Below are 20,271 nucleotides of genomic sequence, written 5' to 3'. Positions count from 1 at the left end.
TGTCCGACCACACTGTCAGTTCCACGTACAGCGTCGCGGAAGCTGTTAATCATCATTCTCCCTCTGAGTCTGTTTTAGGAGGCAGGGTGTGGTATTTTGGTCATAAATGGAGATATTCAAAATTAGTATTTCTGAGCAGAGGACATCTTGTTTATAGCAAGCAAGGAGAAATGGGGGAAGATTGGTGGCCTTTGGAGGGAGACGTTGAGGGCCTGTTGCAGGGAGAGTAAGCTGGTGGTGTTGGTCCTCGCCAGTCCACGCTGTTGAAATTAGAGGGCTGCTTTCACCATCCCCAAGGCTCCAGCAAGGGGTGGACTGGTTGGGGGAACAGAGGGTATGCATAAACATGAGTCAAAATTTAGAAGGACATAGAAAACGGTAAGCTTGCAGAGATTGTAGAGGAATCATCAATAAGCTCAAAACTTGTCCAAGTTGTTTGAGCAACCTGTGGGGAATAGCTTTACCTATACTGCAGAAAGCTGCAGTGCAAACGGTGCTTTCGGGGAGGGTGATTTCCACGTAGGTTCTGTGGACAATTCCAAATGAGGCTAATTTATGGAAAATGGATTGCTTTCCGGGGTTTCAGTGGAATAAAGAGAAATGTGTGGACCTCAGGGAGTCTGGGAGCTGACTGGATGAAGGGCTTTGTGGGTTTGGGGCAGCTTCTCGGGCATGTGACCAGTACAGTCACAGAGCTTGTGTGAGGAGGACGCCAGGGTTCATGGACCCCTGGCCCACGCAGCCCCAGAGACTGTGTCAGGACACCAGGCATGGCTGTCACCATCTTGAAGTTATTACTGTGGTTTAAATAAAAAGGCCCATCTTTTCATTTTGCACTGAATCCCACAGATTATGCAGAGAATTCTGCTTGGGATTTGAGAGCCAGGTGATAGTGACTAACAGTTTCTTCCTGTGATAAAAAGCAACCTGATTGGGAGGAAGATTTGCTGGCTTGAAGACCATTCTTTCCAGGGAGAAGTAGAATGTTTAAACTTATGCTCACGCTAAACTGATGTTCTTGTAAGAACATTGGAGCAGGGATGGGTCACCATCATAATCTTTTCAGAAAAGCATGATGAGAAAGTATTTATTGCTGTCAAATTATTATTCATAATTCCCTGAACTGTGAATTTAAATGTTACATCACTTGAGAAGGGCTGATACTCTCAACCGTGTATCTAATTAACTTTTTTTTGGTGAAAGACACTGAAAGTCCTCAGGTATCTTTAAGTGATACATGTGCACTCCTGAAGTACAGATTGAAGGTCTCTATACAGGCTCAGAATGAGGTACACTGCTTTTGTTGTGCAATGAGATACTAAAAAGAGAGTGGAAGAGTACTTGCACATGAATTTCACAGAATAAGTTGGATCCAGTGCCATACTCTAAAACCCAGTTATTGAACACCCACATTCTGATCTTCACTTTCTACATCATTGTTCCCAAAACTGAAGCTGTGATGAGTGAGGTCATAGTTCATACCACCAGATCCCTGATGTGAGCGACTTCTGTTACTGACACACACAATTTGGAACATCACAGACAAAGACCTCAGTTCCAAGCTGGAAGTATTATATCAATGCATTTTCCAGCACCTGGATTGCATCCCTGCATCCCAACATCCCTACCTGCTAATATCCACAGGGACCTTATGCCATGGTTTTTCACTGGACTTACTGTACGCTTGAGTTTATCAGGCATCATGGTGATGGGGAGTATCACCTAGACCTTCTCCTATGTCCCTGTTAGAACTGGTAACTTTAGTTTTTATACTTTTCACTATTTTGCATTATAAATAGATTTTCTCTCTGATGCAGATCAAAGTGTAAAACAGAAAGGTTTTTCTATGTGTATACAGCCAGCTGTTGGAGCAAGATTTATTGAAAGAACATTCTTTCTCCACTGAATTGCTTCTTCGGCTTTCTCAAAAGTAGGTTGTCCCTGTATGTGCTGATCTATTTCTGAATTCTCTCTTGTATTTCATCAGTCCATTGGATTTTATGCCAACATCACTCTACATTGATCGCTGTAACTCTATAAAAAGTCATGAAGTTAGGTGACTATAGTCTACAGGTTTGTTTTTATTCAACTTTTGTTGGGCCATTCTGGGTCCTATGCATTACTATGCAGTGAGCTATCATAAAGAGTGTAGAAAAGAAATTATTTGGCTGAGAATTTCATACAATAAGTTGGATCCAAGTACCACACTCTAAATTTAATATATTGAATACTTTTACTGTTTCTCACCTCTGTCATCAATGCAAAACTAAAACTGTTAACTTATGGACTTTAAAGTCATTATTTTAGATTCCACATTAGCACCTTCTGGAATTTTGGTTGCACTTGAATTGAATTTATATATCAAGTTGGGAAGAATTGCTTAAGGACTCAATGTCTTTTTTTTTTTTTTTTTTTTTTTTTTTTTTTTTTTTTGGTTTTTCTCCGGTACCGGGAACCGAACTCACGACCTTGCGCTTGCCAGGCAGGCACTTTTGCCGCTGAGCTAAATCCCCAGCCCCAGGACTCAGTGTCTTTGACCCATGAACAAAGTCTATATTTCATACTTTTTAAGTTTAAAAAAATTGTCTCACTAATGTTCTGTAGATTTCAACATGCAGGTCTTTTACATATTTTTATCAGGTATGAGGTATGATCAAAGCATACAATAAGTGCTTTAAAAACATTTATTACACTAGAAGACACACTGCTATGAGTCCCCCTCAGAAGTTTCCCCCTTGTTTCAAAACACTTATCACATCCTCACTGCCATTTTCAGAAGCAGCTCTGGAGTCCTCTTTCATGAATGTCTTCAGCTGCTACTGTTCTGGCTGCCTTGGTTTCCTGAATCAATTCAAAATGTTTCACTTTCATGATCATTTTGACGTTGGGGAGGAACAAGTCACACAGTATCAGGTCCAGTGACTGAGGTGGATGAGAACACAGCGTCGTATTTTCAGGGGCCTGCCTTCCTGTTGGGTGTCACTAGGCTGCAGCACTCACCATATTTTTTTATCACACTTTATAAAGACATTCAGGAAAGAGGACTCAAGAGCTGCTGCAGAAAGAGACAGTGTAGTGGGTGGGGTAAGGGTATTTGATTGAGGGGGAGGATTTGGGAGGTGATTATTGGCAATATGTCTTTGACTATAATTTTAAAAAATTTGAACATTAATTGTATGTTGTAGTCACTGCTATACATTCTTAAATATTCCACATTTTGATGCCATTTTAATTAAAAATGTATTTACCAGTTTGTTGCTAGCTTATCTGATACCTCTGGTTAGACTGAAATCTATCATTTGCGTTTTGTTTACTCTTCGCATTTGTTCCGCTGTCCTCTTTTGTGCCTTCTCTGGGTTTATTGTTGTGACTTCTCTCCTTGGTATTTTTTGGCTATCCCTTTGATTGAACCCACCCTCATCTCTGTAATATTCTACCCCTTTGCATGTAGTTTAAGGCATGACTGACAATATTATGTTTCCATCTCTTCGTATATTGTTCACCTACATATAGTATAAACTCCATACTCCACTGTTATTAATTTCAAACATTAAATTATATTTTAAAGATATTTTCTCCTTCTTGTATTGTGTAATTTACATTACACCTTCTTCTTCACTACTCTTGTCTTCTGTAATATCTAGGATGCTACTGGCCACATCAATAGTACATTTGATGTGGCTCCCTCATCTGTAGACATATTAAATTTGAGTCTTCTAATCTCTCTTCTGTATCTACTTAGCAAAGTGAATAATCCCCAACCCTGTGATCCTATGGAGTGTAGTTACAGCATTGGTTGTGATGTCCTAATTTGCAGTTCTAACAGGTGTTTCACCTTTGGATGCTTCTCATGGAGAATATTTTCTTTGTAACATGGGTGCCGTTCTACTGCTTTTTTCTGTATTTACAGTCATTTTTATTAGACTTTAGACATAGGAGGGTTTGACATGTTGAGTATTCAAGGTGTTCATATCTGTGTACATATTCTTGAGCCCTCGTGGGGGCTGTTATTTGGAATCAATTTGATCTTTTCAGGACTTAGACTGGAGATCTCTCAGGTGGCAACAGAGCAGCGTTTACCCTCATCTGAAGGGGAGGCTCTTAGGACTCTCCCCAGAGCCCCATGGGTGGTGATGTCTGCAGTCTGGACAGAGCAGGACCCTGTCCATGGGCCACGTGTGCTGGAGGCACTCTTCCTTCTCAGGTGGTCCTTCTCTGACCTCGGGATGTGGCTCGGAAAGCACACGCTGATCATCACAGCGGAGTGTTGTTGGTCTCCTTCAAAATGCTGAAATCTTCCTCTGACATCTCTGCCCTTTCTGCTCAGTGAATTTCAGTGACACTCTTGTACAGGCAGGGCAGCAGTGAGTCCTGCCAGCCCCCGACCCCAGAGTCCTCCTCCTTTTGCTGTGCCTGGAGCGATCTCAACATAGTCAGCAGGACAACAGCAGGGCTCCCTTTGCTGCCTGACTTGGAGGTTATACCCAGCGGTGGGGTCTCACACCAGTTTACTTTTATGCTAGCCACTGTATAACTGGATACATTTGTATGACAGTACCTCTAGTAGAAACACTGATTATTTTTCAATAATCTATTAAAATTAATTGATTATGAGAAATTGATATTAGGTTATTAGAAATTAATAGCACTAGATTGTTAGAAATTGCTAGAATTCATAGATAACTACAAATTAGTAGAAATAATTGAATATGGAATTTCAATACTCATTACAATTTCAAGATGATAACAGTAGAACATTAACACAGTGCAGGAGTCTTCTAAGCACAGCTCTCCATGTTCTGTACCCAGGAAGTCAGTCCTGACTTAGACGTGCAGTATTTATCTGAGGTTAGAAATCAAAGTAAATCCCTGCATGGTTTGATTGAGTGGGCTGTGGAATATCTATAAAGTACAATATTACAAAGTTATTAGAATTTAAGCTAGGAGGCAATTTAATTTCAACAGGTAGCTATTCTTTTTTATATTAAGGAGAATAATAAAAAAAGATAAAAACTACAGAATTTCAAAACAAGATGATAGGAAATTAACAATGCTTATTATATTGCACATTATGATCTTCAAAGTAGTTGCCCAGGTTATAAGATATAGGCATGCAAAATTGATCAAACAATACAAACACTAACTGTTCCTTTCAATGAAATAATAGAAATTAGGGGTACAATTATCTTAGCTATCTTGTGTACACATATATCTTTTCCCTTCCTTCTTTTCTCCTTTCCTCCATCCCTATTGTTCATTCCTTTTGAGCAGTTTCTTTCCCTTTCACTATATCTATTACAACTTTTGGATCTTACTTACTCTTTCAGTTTCTTACACTAGGGACACAATGTGATGTTTACACATGCAAATCTGATTTATTTCACTTATGAGTATGGCCTGTAGTTGCATGCATTTACCTATAAAAGCCTCGAGTTCATCTTTCTTTATACCTGAGTAATACTCCATTGTATAAAAATACCACATCTGTTTTATCCATTCTTCAGTTGATGGGCATTTGGGTTGTTTCCAAGATTTAGCTATTACAAATTGTGCTGCTATAAACATGGGTGCACATATATCGCTGTGGTATGATGTTTTTAGTTCTTCTGGGAAAATACCTAGGAGGGGAATAGCTGGGTGGAATGGGACCTCTAATCCTAGTTTTGTGAGGAATCTCCACACTGATTTCCACAGTGGCTTCACCAGTCTGCACTCCCACCAACAGTGGAGAAGAGTTCCTTTTTCCCCTCCAACCCCTCCTGCATTTATTATTGTTTGATTTCTTGATGATAGCCATTCTTTCTGGGGTGAGACGGAATCTCAGTGTTGTTTTAATTTGCATTCCTCTAATGACCAATGATGCTGAACATGTTTTCATGTATTTAGATGCCATCTGTATTTCTTCATCTGAGCAGTGTGTAGTCACCTCAGAAGCAGGCAGCTTTTCTGACACAGCTCGCTGGGAGGATTGCTTGAAGCCTCCCGGACCCGTGTACAGGCCACTTATGAGAATGGTGAGGAATAAAGCCCAAGTGACTCTCCAGAGTCTCGTCCACTTGGATTCCAAAAACTGGTTAAATTTTGTTCTTTTTGGTAATGGCAAACTATCCATGTTTTGCAGCAGAAGTGTAACATGAGTAGGTCTGTATTTTGGAAAATAATTGATTGTAAATGACCAAAGATTTTCTAGTAATTACTTTAAGTGGCTGAAGATTCTCTGTCTACAGGTGGAAAGAACTTCCGCAGTAAAATACATTTTAACATTCTTGATATCTGCCTTTACTTTGTTCCTTTAACCCCCACCGACCTTGGCCCAGTTTCCTATCAGTGCAGGGCGCAGCCCCTTCGCCTGTAGGTTAGTTGGGGAGGGTGGATTCTTCTTTCCCAGTTTGGCTTCAAGTCTCTTCTTCCAAGGGTGGCACTGAAGTTTTCTATCTATGGAATTTCATAGTTTGCTATGGACATTTGGAGCTCGGTTTATTCTAATTTTATTTTTCTTTCCTTTTCTTCTTCCAGTGTGCTCGGTATGACAATGCCTTCATTGCAGAGATCCTGATTGACAGAGGAGTCAATGTCAACCACCAGGATGAGGATTTCTGGACGCCAATGCACATCGCCTGTGCGTGTGACAACCCTGATATCGTGCTGCTGCTGGTGTTGGTAAGTAGGCCCATCTAGTTCCTCTACCATTTGAAGATGTGATGGCACATGAAGGGCTATACTTAACTAATCATATTTCACAGCGTATAAAACTTCATTTGAGAAAAATGTGTGTACATTCATTACTGATTCCCCTAGAATGCAAGAAAATTAAGAAATAATGTGGTGGGTCACTTAGTTCCTAACACAACCCATGTAGGTGCTTTGAGAGGCTCCATTTCATTCACCTTTCCTTGGAAATTATTTACATTGTGAACTAGAATGGCTTCATGCTTTTATTTTTCAATTCATTCTCACTTCCTAAATTATTAGTCAAATAACAGACAATCATCATCCATGTGTTGGCTTTTTACTGAATCTTCTTTTCTCAGTTACATGTCGTAGAAAAGTATCCACAACAGTTGTTTACATGAAAATGAAAACGGTAAATAAAAAAACACATTGGAGTGTGCTGCTGTTTTCTATTACAACTCAGATGTTGATGGTGACATTCACTCAACTTTATATTTGAGTTGAGGTAATTTTTCCTGTGTAGCTTATCTCTTAAAAGGGTTTTAAGAAACTATGCAAGATTGTTATACTCAATACTGAAATTATAAGAGTGCTTTAGGGTTTTTCCTCCCTTTATTAACAAAAATCATCTAGTTGTGGAATGATTTTCTATTATTTGCCTGGCTTTTTGATTATGTTATTTCACATAAGTGCTCCAGATTTTACACAGTAGCAAAGATTGCTCAGATGCATTAAGCAACCTGTCCTGGGCCAAAACATGAGCCCTTGACTTGCACACAAGTTCACTGTCCAGAGTCCTCTCTTCTCTCCAAGCCTGACTCCCTGTGTCTGCTCCCTGTGCCTGCTGTTACACATTCCCACCTCTGCGGTGACTGAACAAAAGCTAAATCTGTCCTCTCCGTGTCATGGAAGTTCGAAGTCTGACATCAAGAGAGCTAAACCCTGTAGTCAGCCAGTGTGCCCATCAACAGACAACCAGATAAAGAAAATGTGGTGTCCATACCTAATGGAATTCTACTTGGCCACAAAGGACGATAAATTCAAGACATTTGTAGGAAAATGGATGTTGAATGAAATAAATCAGACACGCAAGCTAAAATACTGTATAGTGACTCTCATTTCAGTAAGGCAAAATGTACAGAACACAAAAAATGATGGGTAGGAGACAAGGAAATAGAGCTCTTGCAAGTGGGAAGGGTTCCAGGAGACCCAGGGAAGAGGGAAATACACAGAATAAAGATAAGCTGTGCACAGGAACCTAGTAACCTCACTGAATGTCAATATTATGTCATAAACGTGAGGTGAGATTAATAATAACAAGAATGAAAATGGGGACAGGGGATTTAGAAGAGGAAGGAGGAGAGGACAAGGGAAAAGGGATTAAAAAGGAAACGTGTTATGTACATGTCCCCCCTCCCCAAGACAAATTAATTTGCATGCACTAAAAATAAAATAGATGGGGTAGAGCTTTGGGTCCTCTGCTGGCTCCAGGGAGGAATTCTTCCTTGGCTCTCCCTCGTGTTCCTTTGCTTATTTGTAGCTATACCACTGCAAAGTCCACCTCCATCATCACATGACCTTCTGCTGTGTCTCCATGTCCAACCTCCCTCTCCTTCTTGCTATGTAAGGTGCAGACTTGGCTTTCTTAGACAGGGATTTAGGGCTCAGCCTGTGTCTTATGACCTCATCCTCATTTGACTACATCTGCGTATCATTACACAGCTGTCCCATCACTAGGGCGCAACTCTTGACAGTTGTGACTTAAAGGAGGATAGTGTTAATTAGGCTCATGTGTTCAGGGGGTTCAGTACATGGTCAGCTGACTCCGAGGCAGGGACATCATGGCAGAAGGGCCTGGGAGAGCAGAGCTGCTCAGTTCACCGTGGCTGGGAAGCAGCGTGAAGGCATAGTGCCAACTAGGAAGGAGAGAAACCAACAGAGACCCCAAGGCCAGACACATAGACCCCATGACCCCCTGACATGCCCAGAAGGGGGCTCCACCAATCCCCAGGGCAGACCCCCAAGTCAATCCAATTGGCCCTCCATCCCCCAGCCACAGGCTGCAGAGGTCACTTTCATCGATCTCCGGCATCAGGTCTTCCACATGTCTTCTTACGTGACACAGTCATATGTAGTACACTGCTTCTCCTTCTCCTCCTGCTTACAAAAATTTGAGAAGAAACATTTTATGATTAAAGACTGAATTGAGGCTTCCTTATAATCATGTTAGAAGTTTAACTTCATCTACTTTTCTCTGCTTCGTTCCTCAGGAATACGCATACTTTTGTATAATGGGAAGACATGGCTCTGAAAATGTTTTTGATTAAAATCCTGGAAGATGGAGGGTTTATTACATTAGTAAGAAAAGACAGAGGAACTGAACATTACTGAGCTTGAAATGGAAACTTTTAGAAGGCTAGTACTTTATATGAAAGGTCATGAAAGGTACTACCTCTTTCATAAGATTAAAAAAAAATTATTGTTTTGAGACAGTCTCACTCTGTAGTTCTGGCTGCCCTTGAACTCACTCTGTAGTCCAAGCTGGCCTCTAACTCATGGAGATCCTCCTGCCTCAGCCTCCTGAGTGTGCCACCAAGCCCAGTTATGAACAAAATATTTTATAGAAATATAGTGTAAGAGGAACTAGACAGACAGCATAAAGGCTAAGGGTTTGCTCAGTAGTGAAGGAAAATATAAAGTGTGTCATGAGAAAGAATGGAATCAGCATTGAGAGCTGCTATGTAAGGCGGCGCAGACTTGGCTTTCTTAGGGGAGAAGTCTGTAGGAGTTGTTTGGCATGCTTTTGGACAGCTCAGGCCCAGGGTGACCTGCGTGAGATTGCTGCTTTGTGTGAGAATGAGGTGAGAAGTTTGATTTGTGACTTGTGTGGCTTTCCTGGGTTCTAACTTATTTTACTCTGAACATTAGCTGTGAGATTCATAAACGTTATAAAAGCCTGTTGTCATTTATTTTCTCTAACTGGTAATTACACTAAGCCTTTTGCAGAGAAGTATCTTTGATTTTCTTTTCTTGCCTGCATGCAGAATGGTCTCATTTCTTCCCAGCAGTCAATATTCGTGTGTCCATGCTTGAAATTTTAAAACCCTCCCTCTGCTTCCTCGAGATCAGACAGGTGTGTGGGCTCCTTAGCTTCCCTGTCAATGAAGGTGGCCTTTTGCCATCCTAGGATGTCTCAGCTTCTTGTTTATGATGAAGCAAGACAGGAGGATCTGGGGTGGCTGTGAGTGATACCCGCAATTAAACACCCTAGAGTTCACGCACCAAACCATGAGGCAAAGAAAACAATGCAGAGCTCAGGACATGACGGTGTCATGATTTCAAGGTGCAGCAGCTGTATCTGCATGCCACTGAATCTTCTCCCACCCAGAAAACATTGTCATAGTACCGTAAACAGCAGAAGCATCACAGAAGGGTTCAGGGTAGCAAGCTACAGAGACCACCTTGCATCAGATTGTAACCAGAGCTGGGGTCAAGGCAAGCCACCAAAACAGGTACCGGAGGTGTCAGTTCACAAGATAGCATGATTGTAAGAATGAATTGTGTGGTGGGAAATTAGGTCTCCCTGGGACTGCTGGTGTCAGACATTCACTTTCTGTGTGTTGAGGTGAAACAGCATCACCCAAGGAAAACGAATAAACAATAGCACTAGCCCCAATCTCCAGAACAAATATCCGGAGAAAGCATAACAGCACGAAAAAGTCCTGAGCCTCTGTAATCACTGGAAACGCCTCTGTCACCATCAGAACCCGTGGACAGCTTCACAATGATGCGAAGTTCTGTTCTTTTGCTTTACCTTCCTCTTCTTTGATTTTTACCACCCCTCCACATGTACTGTTGTGATGATCCGCACATTACCTGTACTGCTAGTTGCTTCACCTCCTCATGAGCATGTAGTTGTTTAATAATTTATGTTTTCTCTTTGTCCTCGTGAGAGATAATTTTTGTAACATTTATTTGTTCCCATGGCAACAACTCAATCACGTAAAAGGTGATTTAAACATCTCTTCTGTTTGGAGCAATTTGGATTATAATGTGATTTAGTAATTCTTTATCAGCTTAACCTTGGGGTGTTTATTAGGCAGCATCAAGTTAAGCACTTAAGCCCTGTGCAGTGGTCCACACCTGTAATCCCAGCACTGGGAGGCTGAGGCAGAAGGGTCACGAGTTCCAGACCAGCCTGGGATGAATAACAAGACTCTAGTTCCTGAATTAAAACTTAGTAACCAGCTTCCAGCAAGTTACAGAAGTAGCAGCTAGCACACCCATGGCTGTTTGTTCAAACAGTGCCTCCAGTTTCAGAGAAGTGTATGATTGGCTGAATACATGAACTGATACACGAAAGGAAGAAAAGCAGCCAATCTCTGGAGGTCAGCCTTGATCTGATACTGCCCACATGAACTCACGTCTAGTAAAAGCTTCTGTATAGCCGCAGTCATCGTTTGACGTATCCTAGAACTTCCCATCCCACTCAGGTTATGCTTTGACCGCAGGGCTTGCTTCAGCACCCGAACTGTCTCGTTGTCCGATCCTACTTCTCAGCCCAAGATGGAGTTGGGAATGGAAATGGGTTATGTTTCACGTCTGACCTCAGATACATCCGTCGTGTTCAGGTTGTTCATGGCTCTGCATGGCTCTGTCTCTCACACGGTGGAGCAACTCAGCCTAACGTGCCCAGTGATGTATCTGCTAGTTACTCCACTCAGTGACTTTCATTTACTGATTACCATCTTCTTTCACTTAACTAATGAGTATTGAGTGATCACTTATTGGGCATTAGCACAGGGCATCCCCTGGGGGAAACCACAGTCCATTCTTTCATTCAGTCTGCAATCATTTGGGAAACATTTATTGAATGACCACTATGTTCTGGATGGTACCCATTGAGCAGGAAGACATCGTGCACCGCAGAGATGGCAGAGATCAAGGGGCAGCGGGAGACTGTGGGGAAATTTGATGAACGGATTGAGCAAGTCTGAGTTGGCTTATTCACGCAGAGCCATAGCCAGCCCTAATGTCCGTCCATGGAAGCAATTTACTTTTAAATAAATGCTGATGAGATATGTTGACATAAAAATTCTAATTGCCATGAAAGTATGTTCCTGCCAACAACCTCGGAAAAGAGATTTATTTTACTTGAAAAATTAAATGCCACTGTGCACGGATTAGGGCTGTTTGTCTCGGAACCCAAACTCACAGCCACCCTGACTGCTGCCCTCCTCATGGGATCCACGCAGAACTGACCATCCCCAGTGGGTGGAGTGTGTCTCCCTTTGTAACGTCGTACATGTCCCTTTTTAAAAACTGTACTTTTATGAGTCCATCTTAGCAGTACATAGTGCTTACATTCATCATGGGAGCTGCCCCATGTATAAAACACATCTGAATTCTTCTTGCTTCCCCTTCTTTCTCTCCCCTCGCTGCATCTCTTCATCCCCTTTCCTTTTACAAAAATCTATCTCCTTGTTTCCTGTTATCTTTGATTTTGCTGTTTGACTTCTTTACACGTTGGATTTCTTGTATAAGAGAAACCATACCATATCCAAGCTTGCATGTCTGCTTTAGTTTACGGGTGGTTGCACCTTGAGACCATATTTTAGTCTTTCAAATTTTAGTCTTTCAAATAGAAATGCCTTCTAATTTGCTTACTTAGATTTGGGGAGCTACAATAAGAAATACTGTACATAGAGTCGATTCTCACTCTTCAGAGTGGCCTGTTCCACAGTCACAAGCGCAAGCTTAGTGAGGACTGAGCCCTCGCTTCTAGAGAAAATACAGGGTTAGATTTTTTTGAGGCTCTGGCCACTGTATTTCATCAACTGCCAGTCTGCAGCCCTGTATCATACTAGGGTTGGGTGCTCTCTATTTCATAGTTAGAATTCTGAACAGTACTGATAGTTTTGCTTAGCAATAAATGGAAACGATTCTCATTATTCATGCATTCCCTGCTTGCAGATTTACCTACTTGCTAAAATTTATTTGTAAGCTCAAAATCAATAGCCATGGCTGTTGTGTAAAGATGCCTTGTCGATACTGAATATTGATTTGGTAGCATGAACTCACAACCACTAGCGCTGCCTCTGATGTCACAGGTCCTCCCAGGCACACGGGTTCCCTCACTCACGGGTGGCCAGGGAGACATACCCAGCCCCTGGCCCATCCCTGCACTGGACAGCACTTCGGCTCTATTCTCAGGACCATTTCTAAGAGCTCATAATGAGCAACAATGCACTAAATAGACCATGAACTGGACACTGTTTTCCTATGGAAAGCTGAAACAAGAGTCAAGCTCTTCATGCTCTTTGACCTCGGCCACAAATGTGCAAGCTGGGGGACTACAATTCGTCACCCTGCATAGGTCTGCACATGGCCATTTGTGCACCATGCATATCAATTTGGGGGCTACAAATAAATTTTAACAAGTAGGTGAATTTGTAAACAGGGAATAGAGTAATGAGAATTATTTATATTTATTGCCTATCAAAAATATTGGTGTTTTTCAGAATTTTAACGATGAAAAGAGAAATCATCCAGCCCTACTATGTTTTAGGAATCTGGAGATCAAAAAAATGGATTTCTGCAATACATTTTGAAAATTTTGACCAAAAAATATTTCAATGTTATTTTTATAATTTCTGTTGTGTTGTTGAATAGGCTTCTGCAGCTTCCGACCTCTTTTACCAACGTAACAGTTCACTGCATTTCAGATCAATAAAAACATACTACTTTCATTTGCTGTTATTTGTCTGAAGGAAAAACAATTTAATTAACCACCTTATGACTGTGTTTGGAAAGATGGATACCTGTGTTACTGACTAATCATTTTAGGCTTTTTTCTCTTTTTAGTGAAAAATTGGGGGAGGAAGTGGCTTGATACTTGTCTCATGTGTTCTGGAACCGTTAACAAATTGTACTCTAAAGGGTGTGTGTTATACATAATTTCAAGAAATTAATAATAGAGAATTCAAGGACATTATTTAGTCATATTTATTGTCAAAAATGTTGACAAGCATTTGCAGCTTGTAGAATTATTACTATTACCTACTAACAAAAGATCTTTAAGATATTTTCTCTCAAAAGAAGAGGCAATCAGAGGAAATACTAGCAAATAAATAGTTGTAAATGAAGCTCACTTAGGGCTTTATGATGTTCCACTTCAGTAACAATGTGATACTCCCTGGGAACTGCAGTGGGTTTCCCAGTCCTTGGCCTTTTGAGTTTGATATTTTCAGTGAGCAGTTTATTTGCCTGTAGGAGGGAGTGTGTTATGGACTCTATCTACTGCGCAGTGTAGAGCTAGACCATTTTAAAGGATACCGCAGGTTACAGTCCTGTCGTGGCTGGAAAAGTGAGTGATATTTATAAACACAGGGCTTATGTGTTCGGTGGCTGACACTGATAGGGCAAAATGAAACCATTCCCAAACGTTACCTTAAGTTGCTTAAACTGTTCCCATGTTAAATATTCCTACATGCCATTTCAGACTGTTCAGTTACAGATTACCAGCTGCATTCGATTGGTTTGCTAACTGTAAGGGCACAGGGCGCTCTTGCTCTTTCAGAAAGTTTCACACTACCCTGGGAGATCCATGTAGATTTAGATGGTTCAAGGTAAGTCCGATTTTCCCATGTGAACTGTGTTATAAGGTGTTGGTCATGTACTTGATTATTATCATTTTTATTCTTCCCTTTATTATTCTTCTCTTTGCTCTATCTCTCTCTCTCTTTTTTTTTTTTTTTTTTTTTTTTTTTTTTTTTTTGCAATACTGTGGATTGAACCTAGGGGTGCTCTACCACTGAGCTACATTCCAACCTGTTTTTCTCTTTTAAAACAAGGTCTCCTCTGTTGCCCAAGCTGGCCTCTCTTGCCTCAGCCTCCCCAGCAGCTGAGGTTACTGGCTGGCATCACTATGCTTGACTGATTCCTAACCTCTTATAGAAATTATAATACATGCAATATTTCCTCTCTTTCTTCATCTCTTGCCTTTGCCTGTACTGAGATAATAGAAGTCTTCAGGCTTGAGTGCCTTTACCTTCTTGCTAATCAACCAGCTACTAGTTGTTCTTTTTCTGTTTATTTACTTTCTTCATTTCTTAAAGAGGCATTTACTTTCATTTGAAAGCAAAATTCTTCACATTTTCTCCATATTCTAATTGTAACATTCCCAAGCATTTTTTCTATATACCGATCTTAATAAGTTAATTAGCAACTTCCTTTAAGTTTAAAAAAAAAAAACAATCAAATATTTCCTTTATCACCTTGCTGCCCCTCTTATTTTGGTTGTCGAGCTGATCACACTTGAGGACCTCCAGGTCACTCCTCCTCCCAGCCACTTGTTTCCCATCCAGTCAAGCCCCTCCCACGAGTGCTGGCCAGGAGGACAGCTGCCATCTTTATGACGGGGCTGGTGGACACATTTCCGCTGCATTGATTATCTGACTGAATTGATATCATATGGTCTAAACAGCCGGGACCCAAGAAGGAATTTGGACAAACATCTGATGTTTAACCCAAGGTTATGTTTTGATATAGTTAGTAAGAACTCCAAGGAAGTGACTGTCTCCTATGCTTTGAAAGTGGTAATTGAAGACAAAAACCCTTTTACTTATGGGTTTTGTTTTTGTAAATCTACCACTACTTAAACCTTTCCATTACTAAAAATCTATGGTGAAAATTGATCCTATCTATGGCAAAAAATTTTTGCTTAATGTTTGCAGTGATTAAGATCATAATACTAGATTTCAGAAGTTAAGCAATGAAGTATCATTTTAAAAATATGAAAGAATACTGGTTTTGATCAGACATTGTTGAAGCAGTCACCTCTCCTTACAAACAGAGCAATTCTGAACCAACTGAAAATTAATGACTTCTGTTGCACATATCACAGCACTGGGTTTTCCAGCAAGTTATCCTATGTGGGATAAATGCATTCCTCACTCCTAGCTTCTTATCTCATCTAATCACAAAGTAAGTAGAGCCGTACATATTGGGAGACATTGAGAAGGTCATTGTGCCTAGATACATCTTTCTAAGAGATCCACACTTAATCATAAGTTTGTAGAATGGTTTTTTCTCCCATGTTACACCAAGAGCATTGGGTTTCACCCAGAAGGGCCACAAGGCACACTCTGAAGAGAAGCACTCCCAGAAGGTCAAAGGTCAAGAAGGGAGACCAAACCTGGGGCACTGGAAGGATTGGAAAACATTGGCTCCTACTCCTCCTGCAAGGATATTGTTTAAATAAAACCATTTAGCTTTCAACCAAAAATTAAAAGGCATGTCAAGAGACGTGTCAACCAGGTGGGGAGAAAAAGACAACATTAGTTACAGTATTGATGTTAGAACCATCAGACAAGAAATTTGAAATAGCCATGGTTAATGTGCTAAGGGTGGTAAAAAGGACAAACTGTAAGATAATTTAGGCAGAAGGTTGAGTACTCTATTTTTATTTATTTACTTTTTGGTCTTTTTGAGACAGGGTCTCCCTATGCAGTTCAGGCTGGCCTTCAGCTCAGTTTGTAGCCCAGGCTGGTCTTGAACTTGCAGTGATCCTTCTTCGTCAGCCTCCCAAGTGCTGGGATTACGGATGTGCATCACCACACTCAGCATGGGTGAGTACTCTAATAAATAATCAAAAGGAAATTATACAAATCAAACATACAGGACAGAAATGTCTTTGATGGGTTCATCAATAGACTGGATATATTCAAGGAAAGAATTCTGAGCTTCATCTAACAAGACTCTTGTGTTCTGAAAAGGACTTTTCTAGACTGAAATACAAAGAGCACAAAAATAGAACTTTAGAACAATTTCAGAATGACTGGCATATGTATAATGGAAAGTGGAAATGTGGAAGTAGAAAGAGACAGCAGAGCACATAACAGCATGAGATGCAGTCACGGCCCAGAGCATCCTAAACTTAGGGGCGGATACTGAGCCCTGAAGTCCAGGCGGCCCAGAGCACACCAAGAAAGAACATATAAAAACAGAGCTCTATTTATTACTATTGTATCCAAATGTCAGAAAACAAAAAGAGAAAATCTTGGCAAATGCCGTTGGGGCGGGGGACAAAAATAAGAATTAGATTTCAATTCAGAAGCGATGAAGATAGGAAGACTTGAGTGAAATAATTTGAGATCTAAGTGGTTAACTCCCCCCACATAGAAATCTCACCCAGTGGAGCTCTGTATTGGAGGAGAAGAATTAAGTGTTCCTCTGACAAATTTGAGGGATCTTGTTGTCAGCAGACATCCCACCTTTTAAGAAATACCCTTGCCAAAGCCCTTGACTGAAGCCCTCAATGTTCTTTGTTGTATAAGGATGGCTTAACAGTTTTGATATTGCTATGCATATATACTGGATGAACAATTACATAAATGGAAAGTGGATAGTAGAAGCGAGTTAGAGGAGGCTGGAACTATCTGAGTAGTGATGAATTTGTGTGGGAGACACGGGTATGGACTCATGTTTAGATCAACATTGACATAGATGGTTACACACAGCAATACTCACAGATATTAGTATATGCATCAGTTAATATACACACATACATTTTCCTGCCTGCTCAGCTGGTAGGGCCTAGAATCAGCGCACTTCAGTACCACAAACACAAAAATCTCCAAACCCATGGTTTCTAATGAAAGAACTCTGGGATCCCTGGAGAACGGACCAGACCAGCTGTAGTGATGGGCATGTGGCTTATGAGGTGAACCCACATCAACCTGTAATATGCAAAAGTTGTGAGCAAGGTGGGGTGGGTGTTCCAGGGGAACAGAAACAGTTAAAGGAGCTTCCTTCCCCCCAGTGCTGCATGTGGAGCAATTGGATGAACAAAATAGTTGTGCTAGGTTATAACACAATATATAAGTTAAATATATATGTATTCATAGTTATATAAATGAAGGGAAGGGAAGGCAACATACAAATCTCTTGTGCAGAGGGATCCCTGTGATTTATGCAGACATCCCATGCTGTAAGAACTGGGGAAATGCCTCCACTCCTAATGCCTGGCCTGCTTTGGTGGCTTCCTTCTGAAGTGCATGGTGCAGAGAGGACAGGCACAGGAAGCTTCCTGCAAAAAGCCTCCCACCCACTACCTCCTGCAGACAAGGGGCAGGGTGGGTATGAGTCATGCTGAGCCGTGTCAGCAGCATTCACCTTGGGCACAATGTCATGCAGGTGGAAGGCTGCAGCTGCAGCCTCCTCCAGGCTGATCATGAGAGAAGCACCATGCAAACACGGCTGGAGAATACTGAGGCCCTTCCCACAAAACAGCTCACTAGAACTGCTCCAGCCTGCTGAGAAAACAGTGGAAATCTGAACGGTCACTGTCAAAAGGAAGCCACAGAGATACAACTAGAAAGTGTAACGCAGTGTACCAAGCAGGGTCCTGGAGTAGACGGAGGTCAGAGTGTGCAACCTGTAGAGCTCTCAGATGAAGGGCACTTGGTTTCACCTGTCCACAGCACTGCCCAACCAGAGCAAAGCCACAGCTGCTGTCAAGACGCCTGCTGCGAGGGAGCTGGGTATCAGCGCATGAAAACAGTCTACTAGCTTTCTGATTCATCTGCGAGTCTAAAATTGTTCTCAGATACCAAAATCTAAAACAAAAAATCAAATCTGGTTTTGCAACAGAAAACTAAAATTATTTTTATGTTTCAGGAGACCAAGGAAAGATTGTTCTTATTGATTCGAGAAGAGTAATTTAGACGTCGATGTCTGTAACTTTCTTTGCAGGAAAATTACTGTGAAAATATCTGTACCAGATTTCCCTATGAGAAAAGCGCCCCCAGAATCTATGAAATACATATGAGTACATCTGTTTGTTAGTGCAAAATTCATACAAAGGTTGTACTGAATTTCCTGAGGTCGTATAAGATTCCTGCAGTGGCTTTATAAGTGTAAATGTTCACAGTCATTCTTCACCTGCAGAAATTGTCAGAGGGATTTCTTTAATTCTCTGCCTATTGAAATTAAAACAGCTTAGGCCATTAATGCTTGCATGAGATCGGAGGGTTTTGTCTTATTTTGAAAGAACTATGACTTCAACTTATGGAGGAAAATGATCGTGTAAAACAGTATAAAATTCTTTATATGTCAGAAATATTAAATACACGGAGAAGGGCAGTGCAGAGACATGATAGCACGACAGCCCTGCAGTACTGATGTGTAATAGCAACAGGGTTTAATAACATGAAATGGAACCCCATCTCTCTGGGAAATGATGTTTTTGTATCAATTAAAATCAGTCTTTCTCTTTGGGAGCCACTTCTTTTGGGGTACAGTTTAATTGACTCATTCCTTAAGCAGAAACATTAGAGGGACTTTATCAGACATCTGACTACAGGAATACCCTTCGCTCATCTACCAAGGGTGTAAAATGGAATTTGAAATAGGCATTGATTAAAACTAGGATCCTGAAAATTAGCTTGATTTTTGAATTGTAATATGGAAACTGTATGCAATGCATGAACCAGTTACACAGACGTTGCTGCAGCCTGAGTAAGCTATCAAGTACACTTCTGAAGACAGATTCCTTTTGTGCCACTGGCTGAACGTATACAGGGATAGTTAGCTGGAAAACAGTCTGATATGCATCGCCATACAAAAGAGAACAAGACACAGAACCTGCCCAATTCTGCCATCCGAGTGGTGACGACAAAACCTACCTCAAAGGAAGAAGCACTATGTTCAGAGCTTGAGGATCTCAGACAGCTGAAGCCTGTGGGTGGGAACTACTGCAGGTTTCACCCCACCTTTTCTGTCTGTAAGGTAGGTAATCTCAGTAAAGCGCACAATGACTTCATGGGGGACAGTGTGTTCTGGGAGCACCCTTGCTGTTGGCCCAGCTTGGTGTAGCTTACAGAGGAAGCAAAGTGGGATCTAAAAGATTGCTTGGGAGGGGCAGTGGGACTCTGAGAGCTGAACTTAGTCAATGCAAAGAATAAATAAAGGCATCATTCTCCATGTTCATAGCTCTCCGATGGAAAACATGATCACCATACTTAGCACCATGTCTGAGCAACCAGAGCTAGGAACTGCTGTAGAGGACTTCGACCATGTACAAGACCAGAACTGTAAAAGGGACAAGAAATACACAGAAGATCTAACAGCAGAATTAAAGCCTTGTGGCTAACTGCGGAGTCTCCTGAGTCAGAACTCTTAATGCGAGTGCTGGCCGATCCTCTGGCTCTGGGGTGGCCTGGAGAAAACACATTGATGGCTGGGGCTCTTGGGGTGGAATCCAGGGCCTCCAGCCTGTGAGCTGAGCCAGTGACCACTCGGCCCCTGAGCTGCCCGCAACCCCATAAAGCAGAGTCTTACAAGGAGCCCCAGGAAATCAGAGAGGCTCTTTTCTTCCTGTTTCTGTCCTTAGCTCTGCCCTGATGGAATATCACACAAGCTCAAGTACCTGCCTCTCAGTAAGCACTTGTGCAGCCCACTGTGTTGGTTTAGCTTTACAGTACACTGGGAGAATTCAGTGAAGAATAAAAAGTCTACAAATCACCCCCTGGGGTGGGGGGTAAAATAAGATGTCTCAGTTGCTGTAGAGATGATTTGCAAATTTCTAAAATAGTGACT

The 20,271-nt window shown here is 41.4% G+C and overlaps 1 protein-coding gene across 1 annotated transcript in view; it reads left to right on the top strand.

Annotated features, from left to right (window-relative positions):
* Positions 1 to 20,271, top strand: part of LOC102016228 (unconventional myosin-XVI) — a gene marked incomplete at its 3' end in the record, with an annotated part of 353,926 nt that overhangs the window by 63,590 nt on the left and 270,065 nt on the right. Inside the window, 1 exon segment of the mRNA XM_013515827.1 lies at positions 6,517 to 6,660. Coding sequence (XP_013371281.1) covers positions 6,517 to 6,660 — 144 coding nt within the window.

This window comes from Chinchilla lanigera, unplaced genomic scaffold, assembly GCF_000276665.1.
Source record: "Chinchilla lanigera isolate Chin_1 unplaced genomic scaffold, ChiLan1.0 scaffold00003, whole genome shotgun sequence".
Taxonomy (NCBI): Eukaryota; Metazoa; Chordata; class Mammalia; order Rodentia; family Chinchillidae; genus Chinchilla; species Chinchilla lanigera.
Note: the sequence above shows the minus strand (reverse complement) of the source record. Positions and strands in the feature narration are given on the sequence as shown.